Below are 26,767 nucleotides of genomic sequence, written 5' to 3'. Positions count from 1 at the left end.
CCCCCACCTAAACTGTTCCCTCCAACCCTAAAAAATTACTCCCACCTAAATTCCTCCTTCCAACCACGAAAATTACACCCACCTAAACTGCTCCCTCCAACCCAAAAAATGACCCCCACTTAAACTGCTCCCTCCAACCCTCAAAAATTACCCCCACGTCAGCTGCCTCCTCCAACCCCAGAGCATGAAATCAATCGCCCAGGCACCAGCACCAGGGTGTAGATTATGGAGCAAAACTTGTGTCACCTCAAACCAAATTATGTTGTATTTGCATTAGAATTGCCGAATTTGAGCAATTGTATTAAGAAACTGAATTTGAATAGTATGCTGAAATTGAATTCATCAGATTGGAACTGAATCAGTCAAATTGAAAATGACATTTTGAAATGTAACTCATTGGCTTCCTAAATGATCCTCTCTGAAAATTTCGCTCTTTGCACGTTCACATTCAGTTCTCAATGCAGAATCATTGTTAATTTGGACATAAACTTCACGTTTGGTCTCCGTGGAAACGAGAAAAGGCATGAGTTCGACTTCGGTATGGACTTTAGGCTACAGGAAGCAATGGATACAGGTAGGCTGACAGCCTAGGCTACAGGAAGCAATGGATACAGGTAGGCTGACAGCCTAGGCTACAAACACAGGATTTATACTGTTCCTTCACAACTATTGGGTTGAACACACACAGTGGTGTCATGTAAGGACCCTGTTCTTCTTGGGGGCAGCTAGGATCAAAGGAGTTCCGTAAAAATGCTGCAACAGTGGAGAAGCCCACCTTTTGAGGTTGAACTTTGACCTCCGCTCTACAGAAGTAAAGAGAGAGAGAGAGAGAGAGAGAGAGAGAGAGAGAGGAGAGAGGACTCTGGGTGCTTACCGGCCTGCATGTACTTTTCCAGCTGTTCCCTCCTCTGTTCCACCTCCGCGGGCGTCAGGGTGAAGATCTTCTTGGGAGGGAAGGCCGGGACCACGTTGTTCCCATACTCCTTCTTAATCTGGTGGGAAGAAAAAAAATAGAAAAAACATTATTCCAGACTAAATCTTTTCATTTCTAAAAAAATATGTTTTCACAGAAAACAAGGACATTTCTAAATGTCCCCAGAGTTTTGAAAAGCTGTTTATCTCCTTAATTAATGTTAAAGAGTGCTCCAGTGGGCTTCCTTGAGGTACAAGTAAAAGGATAATTATTTATTCACAATAAGGGAATTCATGATTAGTTTAGAGATACTGGAAACTAGCTTCCTTCCAGCAGCAATATCGGAAATTATTATCCCATTACATTTAGATTACTATAAGCCAACACAGACTCAACTGCAGTTCAAAACATAGCTGCCCCAGATTCCCCCAGTTTGCATTCGCCAATTCATTGAGAAGCAGGTCTGAATGAACTAGTGAATGATAGTCCATGTACATAGTCAGGCCAAGATGACACAGAGTAACCCAAAAGACCATACAGTTTCATATAGCCTTGCTGATGTGCTCACAAAATCTCTGTCCCTTAAATGTTTCTGCGCACTGTAGTTTATTTCACCAACACAAACTACAAACTAAACACACACCAATAGAAACTGAGGCTGACAGAAACTAAACAGAAGAAAAATGAGATGATGTTGGCCTAACAGAACAGGCACATGAGGGGGTATATGAATCCAGCCTGCCAACCTGGCAACCATAACTCAACCCTCACCAGAGGCCCATTTAAGCAGCCACATGGGAGGGGGACTGGGAAATTTGTGCTGCTTGCAACATTTGTTGAACGTGACAAGGACCCATATTTATGCGAGCCTTATTAGCATTTCCAATTTGCCCATGGAAAGTGGTTTGCAGGAAGATTGAGGAGGATCTCAGGGCTTTAGGCTCCTTCCTTCTACTACTGAAACCCGTGTGTGTGTTCGATCCAACTGGGGTCGAAGGGGCTCTTGTTACCTAGCAACAGTGACTGGCGGTGTGGGATGAACAGCCTTGAAGACAGAATCTCTGAAGCTCAGGCTACTTCTTATCATTTATTCAGCGTACAACCATGCCGCCAGGGAGATTCCGCCTGTCCTCAGGGCAGGTGTATTCCTACTCTTCCTACTCAAAGAGGTGACTGGCTGAGCAGCAACTATGTCTTCAAAAGTTTTTAATCAACGTATCCAATGAATGAAAAACTGCAACTACAAGTTCACTAATGACAATCAAGACTACTGACGTCATTACTTTGTGGAAACAGGTGTCCCCGGAAAAATCTTATCTACCAACCACGTACCAAAGATATCTAGGCTATCTGAATGCAAAGAGCCAGACAGATAAAAAACAAAAGACAGAGACAGACAATAAAACCCGAAACCTGTATTTGCGTCTGGATTTTGCGTCTGGATTCATCCCAAACATTTCTCTACCTCGCACATACTGATTTTAGGTTGGAATGCACAACCATCACCTGCAATTAGAAAACACACTCATCTGAGCCAGTGAAATCCCTTTATCTACCACCAATGCATTCCACCCACCGCCAGGGAAAACCCCTGCACCCCTCAACGCACATCTGACCATCTCCACCTGCCTATGCTGATGTCTACTAGAGTCACGATACACGTTCCCAGTTAGACAGTTCAAGCCTACATTGCCTTGCTACCACCGTTGCTGCTTATGAAAGGTGGGGAGACTGGACTAGGCAAGTAAAGTGTTCAGTTTGCGGAGCATATGCTGCAACAATTAGCTTTCACTATAAACAATGGCACTGGCTACAACAGACGATATGATAGCGACGAGCACATTCTATTTTTTTTTTCACGTTCCGCAAACGGAATGCTGGAGTTGTGCTCTTGGTGTAGACCGGTTCTTACAAGCAGAAGGTATTCACATGTTGAAACCAAAAACCTCCAACAGCCAAACTGAAGTGTCTTTTGTGCTTACTTACTTGCTCATGAAGGCCCAGGAGCTGGCTGTAGCGAACTCTACAGTGAAGGACACCATTGACATGGATGTTGTAGGCCTATAAGGAAAGAAACGAAGAAAGGGGGAGGGTGACAGAGAGAAGATGAACAGCAAAAGAGAGAGGAGGGGGTGTGAGAGAGAAAGAGAAAGACAGCGGGGGAGAAGGAGAGAAAGAGAAAAAAACACAAATGTGTTAGGGGGAGATGTATAATTGCCTCCCATTCATCCCAATTCATCCCATTTGTCAACGTCATTCCTGACTCATACAAGTGAGAGTTAGTGTGCACAAGAGAAGTGGCCACGGTCAGCTAGTCAGACAGTCAGGGAGCAGAGCTTTGCATGGTCTGAGATCACTTCAAAACGCTCCAACCCCTACCCCCAGGCTCAGCTCTGATGGTCGGAATCGGAACTCATCGACAGGGAACCAAGAGATGAGCAGAGAGAAACTCACAATCTCCAACAGGCCTTGGACAGTACTAGAGGAATACCAATTCACAGCAAAGGGATGGCATTTCTCAAGAAACGGAGATGACACAAAAATAGGCCTAACGCAAAGGAACAATAAGGACATTTCCAAGCACTCTTCACCATCCATCTACAAAAATAACAGTCTTCATGTGACAAACTGGAATGTCATAAGAAACAGCTAATGTTGTTAAAGAATATTGACAAACACAGAGATGTGTTGACACTGACGATTATGAATCAGTCATGGTGCACACTCAGCTGACTTGAACTTGCTGCCCTGTGCAGATGCTGGGGAAGGGAGCTAAACAGACAGTCCCAAAGGACCATTAGTTTTGCCCACAACAAACTAGAGACATCAGGCGGTTTCCTGTTAATCTAGACGGATATACAAAAACCCGGAAGAGCCAGAGGTGGGCTGAATTTTGGCAAATAGAGAGAAGTGCTGGCAACTGCCATTTCTGCCGTACAGTTTAAAGTGAACAATTTGAATGTTTTTGCAAACATTTCAAATGTACAAATTCGCCACAATAGCTTGCCTCTGTTTGAATGCACCTATATACTGCACAAATAGGTTAACACCAGACATAATTTCACTGCATTTCTTACTTCCAGTAGCTATATGCGTGACAATAAACATCCTTGTATACCATAGGCTATAGGCCTTCCCCTCAGATATCACTGCTATCTGACAATATGCGTCTCTATGCAACCAAACATCATTGCCACACGGTGAATGCCTGAAGGATTATGCTGAAGAAAGCAGTTTTTCTCTTTTTTTTGGTTAGTGTCAGCATCTAACGGTTTCATACTCGGTCAGAAAAGGAGGAAGGAAGAGTGAACTAAACCCTTCTCAAATCTCTCACACTGCACATGAAAAGGTCAAGGTTAAAATATTTATTTTCTTTCCCTGGACACAGAGGTTAAACAGCATAGGGTCATTCAACACCAACTCAGCCACCCATGTACATGACCCCTCTCAGAATTTGCTGAAAAGCGGCGAATATGCGCCTTATGTAACCAAACGAGGGAATCTGAAGTTTCAGGTCAATATCTCAAACGGTTTGCCCGTGGCGTCCATTTGAATTTCGGGTGCCACGGCCCCAATTGACACATTGGAATTTCACATTTCATCCTTTGCCATTTTTGGAAGCCCATAACGTCTGTTCTAATAGTGGTAGAAGGGGAAGGAAGCAAGGTTCCCACATATAACAAATAATCCTGTTTAGAATAAATATGATAATTAACTGTGGTGCTACGGCCATCCAAAAAGTGAAAAATCACACATGCCGTCAACATTTTTTAGGACTTTAGTGACCCACCTCTCACCCAAACAGTAAGGAATGTTGATTCTGCCTCCAGAATTGTGTAGTACTACAATGAACTACCACACCAGTTTCCAGCCTTCTACCACTATTAGAACAGACGTTATGGGATGAAAGGATGAAACATGAAATTCCAATGTGTCAATTGGGGCCGTGGCACCCGAAATTCAAATGGACTCCACGGGCAAACCGTTTGAAATATTGACCTGAAACTTCAGATTCCCTTGTTTGGTAACATAAGGCAAATTTGCACCGCTTTTCAGCAAAACCATGTACACGATACCCCGAAATTGACTGTTTTCACATGGAATGACCCCATACTAAAAAAGATGATTTAGCCAGGGGATCTGAGGCACCATTTCAACATCACAGAGGGGGAAAATGAGTCTCGCCACTCATATCGTGCTGAACCCCTCACCCCCACCACCCCCCATCTGCTCAAAGAGGGGGAACTCAGCATCTCTGTTGTTTTCCCCTAAGAGCTGCTACAGTCACAGTATGATGTGTGATCATACTGTGTGATAAGAGCATTTGAAAAATCCAATATGATGTAGGGCATCAGACAGTGGACAACAGTATGCTCCAACAGCTGACAAACTCTTATTCACCTACAATGTTTAATAGAGAACACCTGACCTAACAACCGGTACACTTAATATAGAAGTAAGGACACTGAACAACATGTAGCAAGGCTGAGACACCACAACACAAGGTTTTTTTAATAAAGCAGAGCATCTAACGCAGCGTTGCCAGTCCAAGTGATCCTAGACTTCATGAACTTCCCACATACCCAAAAGTGGTCAAGAGAGAGATCTCAAAGCATGAACCAGATAAGAAGTGCTATCTCAACAGAGATAGCTTCCTGTCCCTCCCACACTAACGCACCAGCAGTTTATTTTTGGGGGTGGGGTGGGGGGGTTGGGGTTAGGAAATGCAGGCTACTATTTACTGACACCAAGGGTATGTCTGTGGTGAAAACAGAGCCTTCCTGATGATTCAGGTGCTCTGACACTCTCAAGCAGGCTGAGTCATGGACAAACTGACAGTCCTGGCAAACAGGGGGAGAATAGAGCAGACAGACCAAACTGCCCTTGCAATCAATAAAGGCCAGCACTGTGTGGAAGTCATTAACCCAGGGAATGGCCAGAAAACTGCTGCTTAAGTGAAACGGTCTACAATAGTCCATGATGGGCACAAATCGCTCACGTAATGCCCTGGTGAACTGCGCCTCAATAAAGTACAATTTGACACAGAACACTTGTATAATGCCCAAAATGCCAATTCCCTCAAAATAGAAAGGGAAGAGATTGCACCCAAGGATGTGAAAATATACAAAACAAGCTGCTTCAATATGCGTAACCCTTCTATATGCTGCAGCATCTGCTCTATTTGACGGCACCAGTGAGTGACTGTTTTGTTAATATTTAACAGCTTGAGCACTGCTTTTTAGAGAAAATTGGTCAATTCTTAACACACAGGCACATCTGCCACCCACGGCATCAATTTAAAAGGGACACAAAGATGTTTTTGAAGATAATAGACATGATTATGTCAACTTACTTTGATGTGTCTATCATATGGTGTAGGTTTGTTTTTGGTTTTTCAGATGCATGAAGAACATAAATATGGCCTTCACTTGAATGGCCCCTTAACTACTAGCACAAGAACTCAATATTTCATCCTGAGCACATAGTAAAAGGTTACATCATTTCATTACATTCACAACCACAATCATTGCTTCACCTGGTCCAAGTCTCATCATGAGTGAAGAAACCTGGAAACATTTACCAGATGTTTTTGTTCCTGGCCATCTGTAGGCTACATAGAGACTTATGGTACAGGTACTTCTGCCAACCGGTGTGCCATCCCAAATGGTGTTGCTAGCCAGTGTGCCATCCCAAACAGTGTTGCTACCCAGTGTGAAGAAATAATAAATGTATTATTTCTTCTCAAGTTACTTTTTTGGTCCAGCACCTGCACTCTTGTGATGTGCGCGCACTCCTTCGTTTCCCGTTGCTAGCCAGTGTGCCATCCCATGGTGTTGCTAGCCAGTGTGCCATCCAAATGGTGTGTTGCTAGCCAGTGTGCCATCCCAAATGGTGTTGCTAGCCAGTGTGCCATCTAGGGCTGGGATAAACGATTATTTTTTTAAACGATTAATCTAGCGATTATTTTTTCGATGCATCGATTAATCTAACGATTCATTTTTTCAGTCCGATTCGATTCGATTATCGATTATCTCCCCATTAATTGACTAATAGCAACTTATACATGTTGATTTACATATCTGAATGAAAAAAAAACATGAATTCCTTAACATTGAAATATATGTTTATTGCTCTTAAGATTCCAAAATAAAAGACTATACAAGTGCAAAGTAATGCATTCTTAGTCAGAGGTAGCAGAGGGAATTCCTGCAATTAACATTAACACCTAAAACGCTGCTGATGTGTGAATGCAATTCATAACGTAGTTAGTTCAAATAACGGTTCGTAGCCTACTTCTCCTTGGGACAAGCACTTTTGAGTCTTGGAAAACACTTTTCCCATTTACATTGGGATTTTGCAAACATTCAGAGTCAATAAAATGAGCCCTACATGAGTAACGAAATTGACAAGCAGATGTAAGTAAGCATGCTAAACTTAACATCCGAACAGTATTTTAATGTTAGCTTTGAGATGCTGCTTGATTGCATAACTTAACTTAGTAGCCTACATTGTGGAGACCAAACTATGTTGTGATGAGACCTTAGCAGAGTTAACTTTAATGCAGCAGTTTTGAACACATTTGCGCAGCATGGTCACGATGCTAAGCGGATTTAATAGCAATTTAGCCCACTGTGTTCTATGCAATGCTTCTATGTTGCAACAACAATCCTTTAACAATCGTGAATATTTTGTTAAAAGCACATGCAGAGGAGGAGCAGCGGGCTCATTATAAGAGAGAGTGGCCGGGGCAAGGAAAAGCTGCGTGCGTGAAAAGCACAGCTCAATGATTTCGTGGCCCCCAGCCACAGATTAGTCAACGTATGGGAAACACTGAAGGTGTAAAATTCAAAATATTTAGCGGCACACATTATGCTTAATGAATCGACGCGCATATTTTGCGTCGACGTCATCGATTACGTCGAGGCGTTGTCCCAGCCCTAGTGCCATCCCATGGTGTTGCTAGCCAGTGTGACATCCCAAATGGTGTTGCTAGCCAGTGTGCCATTCCAAATGGTGTTGCTAGCCAGTGCCATCCCATGGTGTTGCTAGCTAGTGTGACATCCCATGGTGTTGCTAGCCAGTGTGACATCCCACATACTACAGCTGTACAATCAAAATCGCAACTTGAACTAATGCAATTAGCTAATCGCAAAGGCTGCATAAGGATTTTTATATTCATGTCGTCCTCCTTGTATATGACAGACACGGAAGCTCACCTTAGAGGAGGGCTTTGCTTCTCGTGCACTAGACATGCTCACCAATCTGAAGTGGCCCGACTTAAAGCAAAACTTGGAATATTGAACAAAAGCTTGACTTTGAAAAATGATATCGCAAATCAAATCACAATCGCAATAAGCTGTCGGCCAGGACAATGACATTTAGATATTTTACCCAAATTAGGTAGCCCCAGATTTGCGCACTTGATTATATAAGTCATTGGTTTTGCTACACACTACTACAGCCAGTGAGCTATAATCCAGCGCCTGGCCATGTACTTCACTTCCTTACAGTTTCTAATTTTTTTCTGGTGTGAAGGAAACAAAGCAAACTCTATCTGGCCCTCTTTTCACTGTGTCTACAGTATCATAGCCTACAAAGAGTGGGCAACAGAGCCATTCTTCCTGGCCAACAGGAACTGTGAGCCATCGTAAAACAAGAGATTCTATCAACACAGGAAGCGTGCCACTAAAAAGTGCAGTCCCCCTTGTGTTTCCTCCCCCTTTTTCCTGCATGTAGAGACTCTCTGCAAAGTATGCATATTTTTGTGGAAGGGACGGTTCCAAGGTACACCAGAGAAAAATCCTTCCTGATCCAGAATGAACAGACTTCTGAGGCTGCTGAATGTCACATGGACACAAACACACTTGTCTGAAATGAGAGCTTCTACACACAGAGCATAATACCTCTGGGGAACACTTGTAACTGACTGGCATACAGTTAGGTACAGCAGTGCATGTTTTAAAGCAAATTGTTCAAAGCACTGCACTGTATTGAGCTATTCACAAAGAAAGATAAAATATGGTGACCTTTTTAGAAATCATATAGGCCTAAAGGACATGGGATATGTGATTAAACAAAGATCTGAACAATTCTTCAGGCTACTTGACTTGATCCTTGTTCAAACATCAGACATGGTCTGTGACAGCTAGCGGTATAACACTGGCAAAATCCCATACAGGAGCTGTTGCTTGATTTGAAATAAGTCTCCCTCCATTTCATCTAACAGCCAATTGGACTGCAATTGTAGGAAAGAAATGGCATGCTTCCACCCCACACAAGCCCCAACACCTCTCTAGACAACGCTCAAATTAAGTGACCAACATAACAAGGTTAGGCCTAACTTGTTTTAAAGATGGCAAAACTGTTACCTAGTTACTTTACAGAACACAGGCTTTCAGGGATTAGGCCTACATTTACAATTATATTTTGTATTTATTCAATCAGTATACTCCTTTAACCTCGGAGGAATGAGGAATAACATTCCAACTAAACTGCAGAGGAGACCTTTAAATTAAGATTCATTGCATGATGCCATCAGAAAGACTCAAGCCTTTAAAATAACAAATAAATTCAACGAGTGTGTTCTGTGTGACAAAGCCACTCTTAAGACAAGTACCTGAGAGAAGCAAGTCCCTACAGTAGTGTAGCTCATGGTGCAAGTCTATCAGAGGATGAGTGTGAAATCGTATGTCATTCACAGGTTCAAAGTATACAGGGCAGGGATCATAATTTAATTGATAGACAAAAAAATGTTCACACATAACTGTCAGTGATATAGGCCTACTGACAAAATCAACATGGCAAATTTCTGAATCATCTCTAACTTAAGACAATAGTTAAAGAGGCTACTAAAGGCTGGTTGAGTTGTTCTTGTAGGTGTAGGCCTAGCTTCAGTGAGCTGTCGAAATGCAGGAGTCAGATCAGCTAAACGAGTGAGCAACTGTAAGATAGCCTAACGTTTTATCTCTTCTTTATTACAGAATATAAAGCAGCCTACTTGAGCCTATAGTCTTTCATAGTCCACCCGTTTGTGATCAGCTGTATAAACTAAAAACTGACTCAAAACAAAAGAGTAAAAGTAGTGACAAAGGGAACAATGTCATATGGGGTTCAGAAGGACGCATTCTGATGCTCTTCAGTGCAATGCGCTCTACTGCCATACCATTGCGCAATTCAAAACAACATGCCAAGCCAGAGGAGCAAGTGTTAATAGTGAAACACAACTGGCATATTACATGCCTGAGGAAACTATACAAATGACAATAATGTATGTGACATAGCACACACACTATGACAATTAAAAAGTAAACTGTCGCAGTTGGAGGAAGTGGCCATCCCTACAGCTACAGAAAAGGGGAAAAACAACAACCCATAAGGCCCACTGTATATGTTTAAACACTACTCAATTGAATCTCTGATGGCCATTAACCTCAGAACTGGGCATTTATACGTACAATATACGTAACATTTGCCCAAAAACTCTGGCGCATTTTTTGCCACCAGGGTCCTGCATAATTTGAGGAAGAAGCATTGGGCTATCACCAGACCATCTAGTGGTCATAGTTTAAATGTTTATTGCAGACTACCGGTAGGCCTACAATAACGGTCTTCTACAAATCCACTGTCCCCTTCATAATTGCCTACTGGCGAATTCCATAACCCAGAGGTATAGGTGCTACCTGGCCACTGAAAAAAAAAAAAAAAACACGGGCAACAGCACGTACTTACCACATACGTGGATCCATTTTCACCGGAACGGACCTCCGTCTCAGGAATGGAAAAATGCATTTTGGCTTTTAACGTAGATTCCCCAACAATTTGGCGAGAAGGCACCAGAGAACCAAGAATGCAAAAAGTTGCTTGATTCGTGAGAGGAAAAATAACAGAAGACGGCGGGCTCAATCGCTCTCACTTGCTGGAGATAATCCACAGTTTCCTTGTTCCAATGAGTCAAGTTGTCAAAATCAGAAAGTCTCTTCGGTTAAAGTTCAGAAATTAAATTAAAACTCATACGCCAGGGGCTAAACTTTTCTTACTTTACCGTCTCTGCAGCAGCCATGTTGCGATTGTAGTGATAGGTGATTCCACCTTCATTGTTGGCATTTCTGTCCTGTTCGTCGAATCTCTACATCTAAACTGGCAAAGGTATCGACATTCTAGCGACGATATTTAAAGAACCAAGACTGTTTTCATCGGGGTGCATCCCAGTAAAATTACAAGGGGGGAAAAACAACTTTTTCAAATACTCTGCATGAATATGAGTAACGCTAGGCTACTTTGGTTTGCAATCTCGTTTCAGACGACAACACGACCAGCATGCAAGGTTAAAAATCACAGGATTGTTGGTAACTCTTTGAGGTTTCCTACCCTTCAAGGTTAACCATTTTGAAGTCGAGCGACAGAGTAAAGGTCCAGCATAAAATAAATGTGTTAGAGCTCCAGCGGTGTTTCCCCTACGTGTGACACGGGACAATGTAATATATTCAGTATGTATCTCGCACTAAAAGCATTGCAACAGTCCCTGGTATTGACCATTTCGTCAAAGGGGAGGATTCCCAGCATTTTACATATTATGCTTGAAAACCTGAGTCATAGGTAATTTACAGCCAATATTAATGCATTTTACCGCTATAAATTATACCACTGAAATATAATATTTCAATACTTATGACGAAGTAATGGGAAAATCCTGGGGGGAATATTGTCGAACCCCCCCCCCCAGGTAATGATGGTATTTCCCACAGACCACATATTCATGCAGTTCACTCAAGAGCACTCAGTTAACTTGTAACATTAACAAGAAAGTAGGACGTAGGCTACAGCATATTATGTCTAGGGCTAGACTCTTTATTATTAATAAAATAAGGGGATGGCAACATTAATTGTCTAAACTGAAAATATTTGACATGCAAGTCTAGCTGTCTAACTAGCTTATGAGCAGAATCCGCTACGCTTTCAAGTCGCCCTAACGTGTTTTGACAGTGAATGTGAACACATTGGGGTTTTATTCATTTTATTTGTTTGAATTTGCCAACTTATTCTGGCTATGCGAGTCTGTGTGAGAGTGAGAAAGGGAGCCCAGAGATGCTATTCCTGTTTTGTTTTTTTCTGATTAACCCTTTGTCTAGGATGCATTTGCTTGTTCTTTTCCAAAAAGAAAGAAAAGAAAAGTATACTCTGTTTACAGTCAGTCACAGTCTGGATACGGTCCTAAAGGAGAGTCCAGTTGGAGGATTAAAAATGAATGATCGCAGCAAGTATTGCAGCTATGTGCAGGTCGACTAAGACTAAGATGTCAAACGCATTAAAAAATATAACACATTTGGAAGAACATGATCATTCTGATCTATGTATCAGATTGGTCTGACTGTATTTAGCCAAGGGTAGCCTACTGTGACCCTAAACACGCTTATTAACTTGAAAGCATCTTGTGTCAATGAACTGGTGAGAGAAGCATCGTATGCGAAATTACTGCGCAAGACGGACCGCCATGAACGCAGGCACATGCGCGTGTAATCACGTGACGGTTTAAAAGTCACATGATGAGAAGAAGATGACAGCTGAACGGTTGTTGACATTTGGGGCTGTCGTTTTTGTATTATTTTATGGAAACCTTGTTTGTCACGCCACTGAATCACAGGTAAATAGATGCATAATAATAATGTTAACTCCATGAGGCCATTGTAATTCTTTCCACTGGTATTTTTCGCCTGTTTATTAAGTTATGTGTTGTGTCTTTCTTAGAGTTGTCCTCGTCCATATCCAAAAACAAACTGAGCAATTTATGTTATTCGTGATCTGACTTTTTCCTCAGGTAGGCCTATGTCTCATGTGCGACGGCACAGTGTTGAATGGTAGTGCTGTTTGGAATTTTTGCACATCATCTGCTGGTGAGATTAATGGACGATGCTGTTTACAAAAGGACAACACTAGCGGTGCCGTCTGTATTACTGGGTAGGCTAAGCTTTAAGATTTTAAAATGTACAATTACATCTACCAAATGTTTTATTTTGTTTTGATTTGTACATTTCACTACAACTATTGTGTACTATTATTATTTTATTTTATTGTGATTGAACAGATATTTTATATCAGCTAGACATGTTTTTGTCTTGTTGGAGTTTCATGTTGTATGATAGGCTGCTCTTTTTTAAGTGATTGTTGTGATGTTCCTATACGTTCACATTTCTATTTCAGACTAGATATATCACACTGCAATTTAAGTGTTGTGGAAGATCTCAGTGAGGCCTCCACAGCGACAATGATGTAAGTATGGTTAGATGGAAGTGTCAGAAGATGCCCATCGTTAGTTTTGTTTTTGTATATAAGGCTGGTTCTACATGTTTCGCTTGAGCAGAGATCTGTCTTTCAACCCAATTTCGAACCTGAGCGATCTGGTGTTCCAAGGCTTCAGCCAGCTGTCCTATGTGTAAGTAGTAAACATACTTTCTTGTCATATCAGATTATTGAGATAATCCACTAAACTCCTATTTGAAAGTAGGCTACACACATTATGATGAATTTGCTTTGTAGAATACTTCCCTCAAACCTAACATGTCCTGGTGGCAATGCATCATGGGAGAAGACAGAGGTCAACAGTGAATACAGACTATGCAAGGGACAAATTAACGCCTGCAATCAAACCGGGCACATGTGTAAGTCACCACCTACTTTCTCTTATTCTTGAAATTTGCCTCTGCTTGTTAATTGATAGCATAATTGGTTGTGTACATTAAAGGTAAGGTTTGTGTGACTTAACCAGACTCAATTCTATTCTATTATTACTCATAACTCAATTGTGAATTATTATTATTATTATTATTATTATTATTATTATTATTAATAATAATAATAATAATAATAAAACATTTGGGCTGGCTACCAGGCTAGAAATTAATGATTTTGAATTATGTTTCATGACCATTATCCAGCCTGGGACTGTCCACAAAACTCCCTGTGCTCTCCCTATGGACCAAGTTTCTTTGCATGTAGTTGTGCAGAGGATTTCCATGGATACAAGTGCCTGAGAGAGGTTTGTATTTAACATCTGCTACAGAATTTTGACAAGTACAATGTACATAGTTTGTGTAATGCAAAATTGTGTAATATTTAGTTGAATAAATGAAGTACTTATCTGTGCAAGGTTGTGGTTGGCTTGTTGTTATGGTACTGTGCAGGGGGAACTTGTAGGTATGAAAATACTGGCACCTTTAAATTAATTTTGCCCCTTTTTGTGCATTTTTAGGGTGAATTTCCCACAGCAAAAGTATTTGGGATTCTTGGAGGGTCTACCGTCCTGACGTCCATTCTGTTATGGGTTACCCAGAGGAGGAAGGCCAAAGCCATGTGACTTTCGAGTTTTCGTCATGAAGCAGCTGTCTACAGACGTCTCCTCAGATCATGCTGACGGCTTCTATACCGCCATTTTGAAGAGAACTGACAATTGTTTTAAACTGACATGCTAATAAGCACAATGACATTTTTTGAAAATCATGTTTTAAAAAAAAAAAAAAAAAACACATTTTCAGCAGCTATTTCAAAGATTTATTGCTACTGACAGGAGCATGATGTTTTGAAAGGGAGGGAAATGCAAAAATGTTTTTGCTCCATTTGTTTTTTATCAAAATTGTAGACTACCTTTCTGATCTCAGTGAATTTAGAACACACGTTTGAAAAAACAGCAAGATATTGTTTTGCTACTAGATGGGTTTCACACTTTAAGAATGATATCATATTTAATGTTAACTTTTGAGTGATGTTAACACGAAAATCATATTGACAAAGGTTTTAGAGATAAGTGCCAAATTATATGCTGACAGATTTCACAAATGCACTGGAACACATCTGTTACTACTGTATTACACGTTGCTATAAAATTACATTAAAGTGTATGTCAGGTTAAAAAAGATTTTGTTTTTTAGCCTGACATATACACTTTAACTGACAAGATATGCAATAAGTCAGTATACTTCATTTTGTTTTAATGTACAGCATAGGCTTGTTTCTCCAAGAGAAAGAAATAAGGGCACAGCAGTGCTTCTCTACATTTTGTTTAGACTGGAATTGGGAGGTTAGCTCTTTAAGATTATGCTGGCACAGTGCATGTCATTGGTTGAAATGTACATAATCAAAAGTTTGCAACCTTTTATTGTGTAAAGAATACTAAAGATTCCCCATTTCCTTGTTTAAGTACTTGCCTATTTTTTTCTTTAGCTTTAGTCTCTCTTTCACTCACTCACACACACATTCCCTTTTGACTTTCACCATTCTCTTTATCTCTCTCATATACGCATACACACATTCCCATTTGATGTTCAACAATAACAAAAAAACTAAACAAAAAAACTAAACAAAAACAGTGGCGCCTTTTTTAAAAAAGCATGTGCCTTTTCAGATATATTTATATATATTTATTTTATGCCAGTGGCGTAGCACAATCGGCCGCTTGGTCTTGCGGCCTGGGTCTACTGGTCCACATTTTTAACTCGTAGAACCACTGGTACGGAGGTGCAGGGGATCATGCCCAGGTCTGTGATGACCAGATCAACAAAGTCCGGCGGGGTGACATCATACACAAGGTTGAGGAGACCCAGAGATTTCACATTCTGCCAGTCTTGTAGCTGTGTCTTACCCTTCCGGGTCACAATAAGGTCATCAGGGTCATCTGGGTGGCCAAACAAAAACAAGATTAGAATCATCTCAAAATACCTTAAAGGGCCCTACTTTAAATGAAGGGCAAAGTCTTGAGTCTAACATGTACCATGTGGCTATCATGCAACAGGTCTTTTTTACAGACCAGTCAAGTACCTTTTGATCAAATTAGTGCCATAAGTTTTACACCAGTCGCCAATATTGACCACATATCATTCCCTTTTCCCTCTCAAAACAGATCTACAGACACCAACCCTTTTCCAAGTAAAGTATGGTCTTTTAAAAGTGGTTGCCAGCTTGGCAACCATGCATGAGGTTTAAGTTGCCAAAGCCAACCAAATCTGTTTATCACTTGTAACAATTTGGTAGCCAAGGGCAACCATTAATGTCGAGCCCTGTCTTATACTCATGCATGTTAAGGAAACACTATTTAGACAAATGCACAAACCACTCCTAAATATATTTTGGCACATCTGTGTGAACCTATGTTACATGTTATATTTCCTGTTACGTGTTATAAAATGATTTTGGGAACATTAAAGAATGCATCCATCCATCCATCCATCCATCTATCCATCATCTCACCAAGCTCATTGGACACGAAGGAGTCGGTCTGCACTCGTTCGCAGAACTTGTACGTCTCGCAGCACACCAACACTGGCACGTTGTAGGCCTTGGCCACCAGGGCAATCTGAGACGTGCCCACTCTCGACATCACATAGCCGTTGGCCAATAATGCATGGGCACCCAAGAACACTTTGGAGACCTGCAAGAGGAAGGAAGGAATGAAAGGAGGATGGATGAGTGTACCTGAATTTCATATTGTGATATGTGTGTGTGTCGTCTTCAGTGTATAGATGCAAGTCTTTATTATTTATTATTAAACTGTTATGAAGCTGTGAGGCAATGAAAAAGTAAACAAAACTGTTGAGTGCTTGCTTTATTTATTTTTCACTGTTATGAAGCTGCAATTGCAAGTAGAAGTAATTCATATGAATTTATTATTATGACCACCGCTAGCGTAGCTAGTAATTTTGTGTCAACGATTCCCGGGACACTGTAGGACCCCCCCACACACACACGCACGCGCGCACACACACACACACACACACACAAACACACACACAAACACACACAGCGCACAGGCGCACACACGCACACACACACATAAAAACATACACACATGCAGGCACACGCACACACCATTTTTGCGGAGAGAATGTGCAAGACTGAGCGGCAGTCATATTTTGTACAGCTTTGCAGTGCATCTAGTGATCATCATTATTGCTGTTGTTATTATTAGACACCGGGGGGGGGGCTCACCTCTGGCAGGATGTAAGAGACGGCGGAGATGAGGACGTAGGTGCAGTTGATGCCCTTCTTCACCAGGCGCCGGAGTGCCTCTCGCCCCTCCAGTCGCGGCCTGCTGTCCACCACAACCACCCGAAACTTTCTCTTTTTCTCAAAGGCCTCGCAGAGGATGTGGTTGACCAACGAGGAGCTGAGGATGGAGCACAACGCAATTAGGTCAGTACAGACGGCAAAAAATGTCTGATACTATAACCTCTTGAAATATCACAACGGAAGGCCCAAATTATCTTCAAAGGACAATTTATACAGGATAACTGAAAGAACATGACGTAGAAGTCAAGAGGATTTCATTTCTGAAACAGATGAGCTTATGATTTAAATGTTATTATTAGGGCTGTCAAGTGATTAAAAAAAATAATCGAATTAATTACAGTACATACTCTGTGATTAATTAATCTAAATGAATCGCATAAATCCATTTTGCTATGAACATATTTTAAAAACAATTTTGGCAGATGAGTGAATTAATGAAGAGCCAAAACAACATTATAGACTTTAAAGTTCAACATCTTTCATTTTAATTTTCCCTTTGGAGCAGGCATCAGCGTAGTGCCTGGTGTAAGATTTTTAGCATGATAAATGCAAATGACTCAAGTTTCCACTCACTGTCAATGACATGTGCAGTACCCTAACACCAAGGTAATGTGTGGTATACCCCCCATGATTTGTCCTTTTTTTTGGCCATTCAAACATGTTGTAGATTTTTATTCACATAATTACTATGTTTTTGCCTTTTCTATCCAGTAGGTAGAAGTCCAGGATAAGAAATAAAGCAGTTCAAGTAGTTGAGTAGAAAAAGTAAACGGTAGGAAAAACAAAACAAAGAAAAGCAGCAAGTGCGAACGGAAATGTAATGTGTGACGTTATTGTAAGTAAATAAATGTAACCAGCTTCAACATACTTGTGAAGACATTTTGTTTCAAGTGTGCAACAAATGTAGTCGATTTAGTAAGGGAGTTCGTCGGTTAGTTAGTTAGTCGGTCAAAAGGGGAGACTGAGCAAACAATATGTTTGCAAAGTTAACTTTCACAAGGCTAGCTACTAGCCTTATTATCATCATCAAGAGGTGTGCTAACTCGTACCTCCAGATTGCTTTGCATTGGGGTAATACTTCTGACTTGACAAAACTCCTTTGGTAGGCAACGGAAATTCCTTACTGCAGAAATAGAGTGGTCTGGGCATTTTTTTTTAAAACGTAGGCTAAATGTTTCATTTACAGGACCAAGCAGCGCTTTCTTGTCTGTCTCCTTCAGTCACTGTAGCCAGACTGCACTGGGCAAATGTCACAACGAAATGCGATTAATCAGCCTTCATTTTTTCAACGCTTTATTATTTCTGTAATTAATTAATCGAAATGAATGTGTTATTTTGACAGCCCTGTTTATTATTATTGTTGATTTGGAGAAAGTTCATTGCCTTTACTAAACAAGTGAGTTTTTGAATGCTCTTACCATCCATAAATGAGAATGATGTCCCCATCACTGATCTTCTCACTAGCATACTCAGAGATGACTTTGGCTGCCAGCGTGATTTTCTCATTGATGTAGACATCTATACATTCCAACAATTGTGCCTTGGCCTGAAAGAGAGGAGCAAAACAGTTAGAGGCCCAATGAGGATGTTACCCAGTGATAAGGACTAGAGCTATGACTCAATTTCATACATGTGCCTGTCCAATGATGAGAATCATACATATATATATATATATATATATATATATATATATATATATATATATATATATATATATATATATATGGTGGACATGGGACCACTTAGATAAAAGGCCCCCTATTCCTTACCTCCTCCTCTTTGCATTGACTGGGGATATTGGAGATTTCCTTCTTGATGTACTTAATGGCATTACCCATACTTGCCGATAGAGGGCGACATTGATTAAGAAAACTATAAGGAAAGCAAAATAAAAATTCAGTAAATATATATTGATTGGCCAATCATATTTTCTGCGTAGAATTCAATAGGAGTTGCATATATTGTTAAAACATGGCACTTTATAAACGCTTAATTCCATCTTTAATAGCTAACCATATCCTAATACCCTAACAATAACCTCTATGGTAGTAAGGAAACAAGAGCATGGGTTGTTGCAGTTGCAGCTACGCACCTAATGTAAGGTTTAAGCTTGTTCACCAAGTCTCTGGATAGCTCCTCGCTTGGAGGTGTAGTGTAATCCTGGATCACCTGAGTGATTAACAGAAACATGCAGAGCCATTGGAACATGTGTGCATAGCTCTGAAAAATAGATCCCTATTCAGCACATTTGGACAATGCAAGATTTGCCAAAGACAATAAACTGTTGATGCATCACTCGCTCGATGATGTCTTAAGCCCCCACCGTCGACTTCAAGGCAGCACTGTGACCGGCGACTTCAAGGCACCTAACCCTAACCTTAACCCTAACCCTTAATCATAATGCTAAATTTCCTAGCCTAACCCTAGTGCCTTCCAATGCAGCGCTGCCTGGAAGATGATGTAGGGGGCTTAAAACACCAAACACCACATGACTCCCTCACAGATTATTAACCAATCATTTTTGTAACCATTAGTTATTACTCTGGTGCTGAAACATACAGTAATATTCAGGTAATATATTACTCCTGATCTCGTTGCTTTGGATGAAATATTACAACATTTCATGCATACACCCATCACTCAAAGTGCAACAATGGTTTAGAGTTACAGTGCCTATAAAAAGTCTTCAGTCCCATGCTAAAGTTGACTAAAAAGAGGAATAAAAAAAAATCTTCTTTTGGAAATGGATCTTAATGCCTTAATTAAAAAATGAGGAAAAGTCCAAACTTTAAGGACACCAATTTTCTTTGTGAATGAATAGGCAATGTAATAGGCAATGTAGCTGTTGTGAAAAGAGTACCTGTTTGAAAGCATGCAGCAGTGCAACTGAGCGAGCATTGGATCCAGCCACGATACCCTGGGAGTACTGCAGACCCAGCCGTACGACCGAGGGGTGGATTACTGTGGAAGGGATGCTGAAACAGACAGCAGCAATCAAGCACAGAGAATTCTCAAAAAAAATTCACAAGTGAATTTATTAATGTCATCCATTTCTTTTTCTTTTTTTCATAACATCTGCAGCCACTTGTAGTTCCACAACAAGTGGCCTGTTTTGGGGAGAAAAAAATCCTGCAGTTCCGTTGTCAAGTTTCTGCTTGATTGGACTGTGTTTTATGGGGAAAAAAAATTCAAAGGAGCCATGGAAATGTGTACACAGCTCTGTATTACTGCTGTATACACAGCTCTAATATGAACCCCCGAGAAATCTATTCCTTACTGGGAGGATAAAAAAGGCCACTCAATAACACACAGAAACAAGTCACTTGTATGTAAAGATGCATAAATATGTATTTTAAGAAACTAGCACAGAGAATACATACCCCCACCATACTACACTATACCCCCATACTATACTGTATACCACACACCATACTACACTATATCCCCATACTATACTGTATACCACACACCATACAACAACTCTATATGAAAGCACCATAACGCACACAGTATAATAGTAGTATACAATACCTGATTTGCTGTGTGAGGGGAGCTTTGCGGCTGTACTGGTGCAGATGGGAGAACAGGCTGACTTTGTTGCCATAATCTGACCTGAGAGGAATCTACAGACAGACAGAGAGAGAGAGACAGAGAGAGAGAGAGATTACTGCTTTGACTAAGACTGCCTCATGGTGTATGGAACAGCCTCTGACGAGAAGAGAGGAGCACATTCAAAACAGCATCCAGGCTGGGTCACCTCAGAATGCAGAACTGAACAAAACCAACAGATAAACAAACAAACAAAACTTCAACCCACATTCCGTACAATTTAAATCTACCTACGGCGAGAAGGCACAACACATGAGCACAGACTGCGCTTTACGAACCCAACCAAACCCCCCGGAACACAGATGATGTTGAACGGGGGAAAAAAAAAAAAACAAAGCTTGTGGATGACATGAAGAAAAACCAAAAAAAAAAAAAAAAAAAAAATAAAAAGTGTCGACTGCAGGCGCGCACACACACACACACACACACACACACACACAGCAGGGCCAGACCTTTAAGTAGCTGCCAGTTTGCCAAGGTGTCTGTTGGATACAGGAGTTAAAGCACATGCATTGAGGATGTGAGTGAATGCAAACAACTTTTCATGTCAGGCCCAATGGACAATTCCAGTGGCTCTATTTTGCTTGTCTGTGTGAGACAATTCAGTAAATTAAAAAATGAAGGCCGCTGTGCGTAAAGCATGCAAAAGGGAAGGAGGTATTGTGTGTCAGTATATCAGTGACAGTGGCACATGCGTAAGTATCTTATCCAGCACTTACAGATGCTTGAGCTTTTCCAATTTCACAAGAAAACGTACGGTGCTTCAAAGCAATTCAATATATAACGCTGTTTTTATTTTGTCGTTAAGAGCTTTTGCTAATGACAATTCTGGGGATCTGCGAGGGTTATGAGGTAGTGAATCTGTTTGACAACAGGCAACTGAGAGAGAAATTTAGAATAAATGAAACAAATTGGTCAACCTGTTGTCTTTCTAGCTTCTTGGCAAGCTTTCTGACAGCTGCAGGGTCGTCAACTTGGACATGTTCTGGTAACCTCTTCACCACTGAAAAGTAAAACAAAAGCTAGTAAGACAAATGGAAAACATAACACCTGAACTTATAAGGATCTAAAGGGGAGCTCTGCTTACTAGTGTAAGAGCCGGGTAAGTTCGGAGTTCCAAATGTCCGGTTAATGTTGTTCAGATATAGGGCCCAACTGCTTGACATCCGCAGAACATGCGGACTTATGCGGACTTATACCTACTCTATGTCTGAAAGCAGCTTGTGTGTGGATTGGTGGATGAACTGGCAATATTCTGCCCAGAGGGTCAGCCAATCCACACGGATGACATCATTTGTAGCCATCTATAATTTGACACCAAATTGGCTTGTTTGTGAAAATGTGGAGGTGAGCACCTGTTGGTCGAAATTTTAAAAGATTGCAGCAGCACATTGTACATGTTTTTGGCATAAGTTGCTAGTCTAGCATTGGCCTTTGAAATGAATAGGAGCGGCACTTCACTCTCTCCCGTTCTATTTATTACCCATTAATAAATAGATATAAATACCTACATGTATGAGGCAGTTTTTCTCGATTGCTTTGACCTGCTTAAAGAAACTCACTTGGTCTTCATGAACACCTCCTTTGCACAGCAGAAGTCATCTCTTGCAAATGTGCTCACACGATTTCATTGGGTTCGCATTTCTCACATCCTTTTGCAAAACAGTTAACACAGATGTCATTCAAAGACCCCAAACAAAAGGAAAACATATATTCACAAGTGGTAGAGATTCCTTGCATTAGTCTGAATCTTTGATACACCTGTGTGAAACTCTTTTGTACAATTCCTCAATCAGCAATCATTCATTATCCATAAGAGATACCATGTCTGTTCTGTGTTGCTATTTGCAAGTATGGATCTAAGGCACATTTAGAGAAAGTACTATATTGCCTATTTAGTGAAGAAAACAGTACAAAAGGTGTTTAGGTCAATTTCAAGGAAAAGTTGTAGTTCAATAATATTTGTCTTGTCTGGGTGCTTACTGTAGGTCTTATATGTAAATGACTGCTACATATTGGGAGGAATTAATACAATTCATTAGCCTGGGTGTTCCCATGCTGCCTTGCGCGCAATTTGATTCACGCTGCTAAGGCAGCCTGGAGACCATGGAGTAAATTTTCGCCTGAGATAGGGAACCAATCACAGAACAGGGGGGAAAGCAAGACGATGATGAGCTATGCACAGACGCATTTGATAGACATCCGTGGCACCCAATAAACGGATCTGGGCATTTTTTTCAAATACGAGAAAATGAACGTTTGGTTCCCAGACCACGTCTCATTGAGAAGTGGTGGCGCTAACAATTCATTTTATTCAATACATTTAGTCTTTTCACAGTTTTTCTGGTACCAGAAAAACATCTAATTTTGAGAACTAGGCCTAAGTTATATTTTGCATTTTGTTGTCCAGTGTGTAATGACACAGGAAATCATTGACACATTGAAATCACATAGTGATTTGACTACAAAATGTGTTTTTTGAAGGCAAAATGTGCTTTTCCTGCATGTTTTAAAAGTTTTAAGAGTAAGAGCCTTTTTGGTGCCATTTTGGCCAGAGTGCTTTTGTTTAGACCTGCGTGTTAACGGTTTTGAAAACATGATGTCAGAGCAATAAAGCAATCGAGAAAAACTGTAATACCTCCATTGAGGTACTTCACAATAATAAGAAACAGAGCCGAAAACCACATGAAACTCAACTCAAAGAGAGGCTGACAATGTCACAAAGGGGAATTTAAACATTGTATACCATATTTTTGTTGAATTTCACTTAAGAAAATGTTTGGCTATCCATTACCCCTGGTTATGCCAATGCCATGCGTCCTACCTGGCTGTAGCTCACTGGGGACCGCCTTGCCCTTGCTAGAGGACGACTGCTGGCCCGGCTCTCCCTTCTTGACTTTAGATGCCCGTTCGGCCTCCTGACGTGCCCGCCTCTCTGCCTTCAGCTCGGCTTTGCTCTTGGCTGGCTTGTCTGTGGCGGGCTGGGCTTCAGGAGCTGGCGCTGTGGGCCCCGAGGCCGAGGGACCAGGGGCTGGTGCAGATGCAGGAGCGAGTGCAGGTGAAGGCGTGGATGAAGGCACCGTGACAGGAACTGAGAGATAAAACATATTTCTTATTCACGACTTATTACAATTACACTCTGTTTGACTTATTAATATTTTATAGTTGTAGACATAACCAGTTTGACGTTCAAGGGTGGAGAAGGACAGAGAATACAGGTGTATTTTACGTGTTGTCAGTCTCTTATTTCATGATTTTCTTATCTTATTGTTCAATATTTATCCAATCAGGCAAGAGCAGTCGTAGCCTATTTGTTCTATTGCAAAGAGATAATGTAAACAAATTTACTCGGATATGATGACAGGAGGAGCCAAAGGAGATTAGCACGTTCAAATGATAGTTGGGTTTTGTGCTTTTTCAGTTGAACAGCATAATACATGGCAAATTTGCCAGCCTATCCTTCAAATATCAACCAGTACCTTTCTGTGGAGGACTTTGTGTTGCCTTCAGTGATTCAGGTGAGGCAACACATTTCTTTCCTTTTCCTTGGTCAGGCTCAGATGTACCCTTGCCTTCCTTTCCACCTTTTTTCTTCTGTTGTTTTTTCTCTTTCCTCAAACGTTGTTTCTCTTCTTTGGTCAGCTCCCTCCCTTCGAGCTTCAAAGAAACATCAACAAAATCAACAACCGGCATAATATGACCTTTATGTTTGCATCATGACAAGAAAGACTTCATAAGAATTACTTACTTTCGCCTGCAATATGACGTCGATTTGCGATGCACCTCCATCTGAAATGCAATATTAGAATGTGGCGTGACTGCTGAATAAAAGGGGACGATGCCATAACTGTGCATTACACAAAAAGCATACAACGTCCCGAAACTGGCAGCCTGAGCGCTTGTAACATCCTTCAAGGGGATGCGGTGAAATTTCACATTAGTGGCTTGACAGGGGCGTCACGTTGAGTAAGTTACCTCATGGAACAACTAATAGCTTCCTTTGCAGTCGGCCACGAGAGTAATATAACATACACATTCAAGTCAAAACGTTTGTTAAATCAGATGTTACTGGCCATGTGTCAAGGTGGTCAAAATTGTACATACGGCAAATGATGCAACTTCCATTCACAGATGGTAAGTTGTTGACTTGTCAGTGTCAGGCCACGATGGAAAGCACTAGTTAGCTCAGGTTGGCTAACTTCAGACAGCTTGCTAGCAATAAGAGTTCTAGCAAATCTAACCAAACCAAGACACCAGGCTAGTAAACAACATTTCTAATTGTAAGTTGCAGACATAAGAGAAATGTACTGTCTAAATGACAATTATATCGCTCTCACCTGCAGTATGATTGATGCTTTCAGCCTGATTCGGCTCTCCTTTCTCCTTTGCGTCGGCCATATTTCCCTGCCTCACACTACGTTACGGGAAAGACTGTCAACATTTTGCGAATAAAGATGGACATTTAAAACATCGCCCCCTTGAGGCTATGACACAAACGAGGCATGCTACAAAAAACTAGCCTAGAAATATAGACGCACCCTAGCGGCAGCAAATTACATTTGCTTCCAGGGCTAACAAAAGACCGTACATGCCTCAAACAGGAGAAATCTATTGGTTGTTGTGTTTTAGATTAGATAGTTGATAGTTTCAAAAATCTTTGTCTTTGCTTTCTGAAACCAAATGGTTAATGACCACCATGTGCTATGAAATCTTAGAAGATGGTGGGCCAATGCATTCTCTTGAGTATTAAATTAACACATCAAATTAAATCCCCTCTCACAAGTCACACATACATTTACATGAGTTCAGATAGCCTACTTAGTAGCCTACTACTTTTAGACTTTCAGTTTTTTTTTTTTTATCAAATGTCTATATAAGCTTCTATTGTCTAATTTATTTGATCATGTGTAAACATAGGCTATTTAGCTGCAGTAATTATGCCCAGAGTAACAGCTAAGGAACAATTCACTTAGGCTACTGCATATGAAATCTGACTGAGAAAATAATGCCCCAGAATAAGGTGGGGCTATGTTATTATTGAGTTTTGTATGAGTTTTCTTCGTTATATCAACTGTAGCCTACTACAGCCTTAGTCAATGTGTCATAGTAATTCTTATGATACGGCTGTATCTTTCCATGGAAATATTATGTTTTCAAAGAAGTAATTGGATGCATCATTGTCCATTGTCTTATTTAACAGCTGTTTGTAATTTTGTGTTGGACATCGCAAGGGCCTCTTTGTCAATACTATGTGACAGTTGAAATTGGGCAGTTCAATGAAGTTCAACATATCATATCACTAAAAAAGTATGCCGGCATAATGTAAATAATGTATATGACAACAAACCAAATCAATTTTTTTTTTTATTGTTTGCAAAATTAATACAAAAACAGAATCCAGAGCAGAATTATAAACAGAAACATAAAAGACTAATGACCTACGATTGGAGAGAAAAGGTATTTTTAATGTAGAATATAAACAACTGGACAATTGTAATCCTGTCTTTGCTGTCCCCAAGGGTAGCCGGCGTGGTTTTCACAGAGCAGTAGCTGGTTGAAGGGGACCAAACCTCACAGAAACACCTGACTTGGTTCCGTTTGACCAGCCACAGCAAAGCGTGGTGTGTCCAGGGGCAAGAGAGAGGAGGAGGACAAAAGACAGACAGACAGACAGACAGAGAGAGAAAGAGAGAGAGAGAGAGAGAGAGAGCAGGGACTGAGAGGAAGACAAATGGTGAAGAAGGGTGATGCAATGATGTGATGGCCGGTGAGATTTTCAGTTGACGGTCCACAATGTGTCCTCATGCCCTCAATGTGTCCTCTTGTGTCCTTCATTCTGTTGATCTTACCTGTAAATAACACAAAATGTATAAATAAACCAACAAACAAAAAATGAAATAACAAGTTAGGCTAAAATCTAGAATAAACAAGGTCCTGTGTCCTGATGACTGAGACTGGCTCCCTAGATATAACCCTCATTATGTGTGAAGGAAAGTCCCCAAGGGGAAAGTTTATCCTGTTCTCTGTGCTCTTTAGGCTAACAGGCAGCGGGGCAGCTGTGCTCTGTCAATCCAACCAGAGAGAGAGCGGCAACGTGTGGAGGTCACATAAAACTGCACTGGGGAATGGGAGCTCCAGGACGTGTGCCTTAAGGCAAAGCACTCCGCAAAAACAACAGCATTATCACCT

At 40.9% G+C, this 26,767-nt stretch overlaps 3 protein-coding genes across 4 annotated transcripts in view; 1 reads left to right on the top strand and 2 right to left on the bottom strand.

Moving 5' to 3' along the window:
* The window catches only part of snx17 (sorting nexin 17), a 43,129-nt gene extending 31,734 nt beyond the window's left edge, over nt 1-11,395 (bottom strand). The window contains exons 1-3 of the mRNA XM_042094173.1: nt 10,643-11,395; nt 2,900-2,974; nt 875-992 (exon numbers count right to left, since the gene is read on the bottom strand). Coding sequence (XP_041950107.1) covers nt 875-992; nt 2,900-2,974; nt 10,643-10,702 — 253 coding nt within the window. The 5' untranslated portion in view covers nt 10,703-11,395. The remainder of the gene's footprint in view (nt 1-874; nt 993-2,899; nt 2,975-10,642) is intronic.
* A 1,040-nt stretch (nt 11,396-12,435) lies between these two features.
* On the top strand, nt 12,436-14,405 carry atraid (all-trans retinoic acid-induced differentiation factor). Of its 2 annotated transcripts, none has more exons than XM_042094176.1 (7): nt 12,436-12,554; nt 12,729-12,868; nt 13,112-13,180; nt 13,272-13,343; nt 13,448-13,569; nt 13,846-13,946; nt 14,160-14,405. In XM_042094176.1, the coding sequence occupies exons 1-7, from the start codon at nt 12,468-12,470 to the stop codon at nt 14,262-14,264; spliced, it is 696 nt and encodes a 231-aa protein (XP_041950110.1). In that variant the 5' UTR covers nt 12,436-12,467; the 3' UTR covers nt 14,265-14,405. The 2 variants fall into 2 exon arrangements, with proteins under 2 accessions (XP_041950110.1, XP_041950111.1); XM_042094177.1 differs by having other exon boundaries at nt 12,464-12,554; nt 12,733-12,868.
* A 904-nt stretch (nt 14,406-15,309) lies between these two features.
* eif2b4 (eukaryotic translation initiation factor 2B, subunit 4 delta) lies at nt 15,310-25,047 on the bottom strand. Its single transcript, XM_042094172.1, has 13 exons — nt 24,916-25,047; nt 24,327-24,367; nt 24,058-24,235; nt 23,403-23,669; nt 21,499-21,581; nt 20,501-20,592; nt 19,830-19,944; nt 19,062-19,138; nt 18,739-18,841; nt 18,388-18,515; nt 16,889-17,066; nt 16,151-16,331; nt 15,310-15,578 (listed from the first exon to the last, which is right to left on the bottom strand). The coding sequence occupies exons 1-13, from the start codon at nt 24,974-24,976 to the stop codon at nt 15,379-15,381; spliced, it is 1,704 nt and encodes a 567-aa protein (XP_041950106.1). The 5' UTR covers nt 24,977-25,047; the 3' UTR covers nt 15,310-15,378.
* Between the last annotated feature and the right edge of the window lie 1,720 nt (nt 25,048-26,767).

The sequence above is a fragment of the Alosa sapidissima genome, chromosome 6, assembly GCF_018492685.1.
Source record: "Alosa sapidissima isolate fAloSap1 chromosome 6, fAloSap1.pri, whole genome shotgun sequence".
NCBI lineage: Eukaryota > Metazoa > Chordata > Actinopteri > Clupeiformes > Clupeidae > Alosa > Alosa sapidissima.
This window is presented reverse-complemented; position numbering and strand designations above follow the sequence as displayed.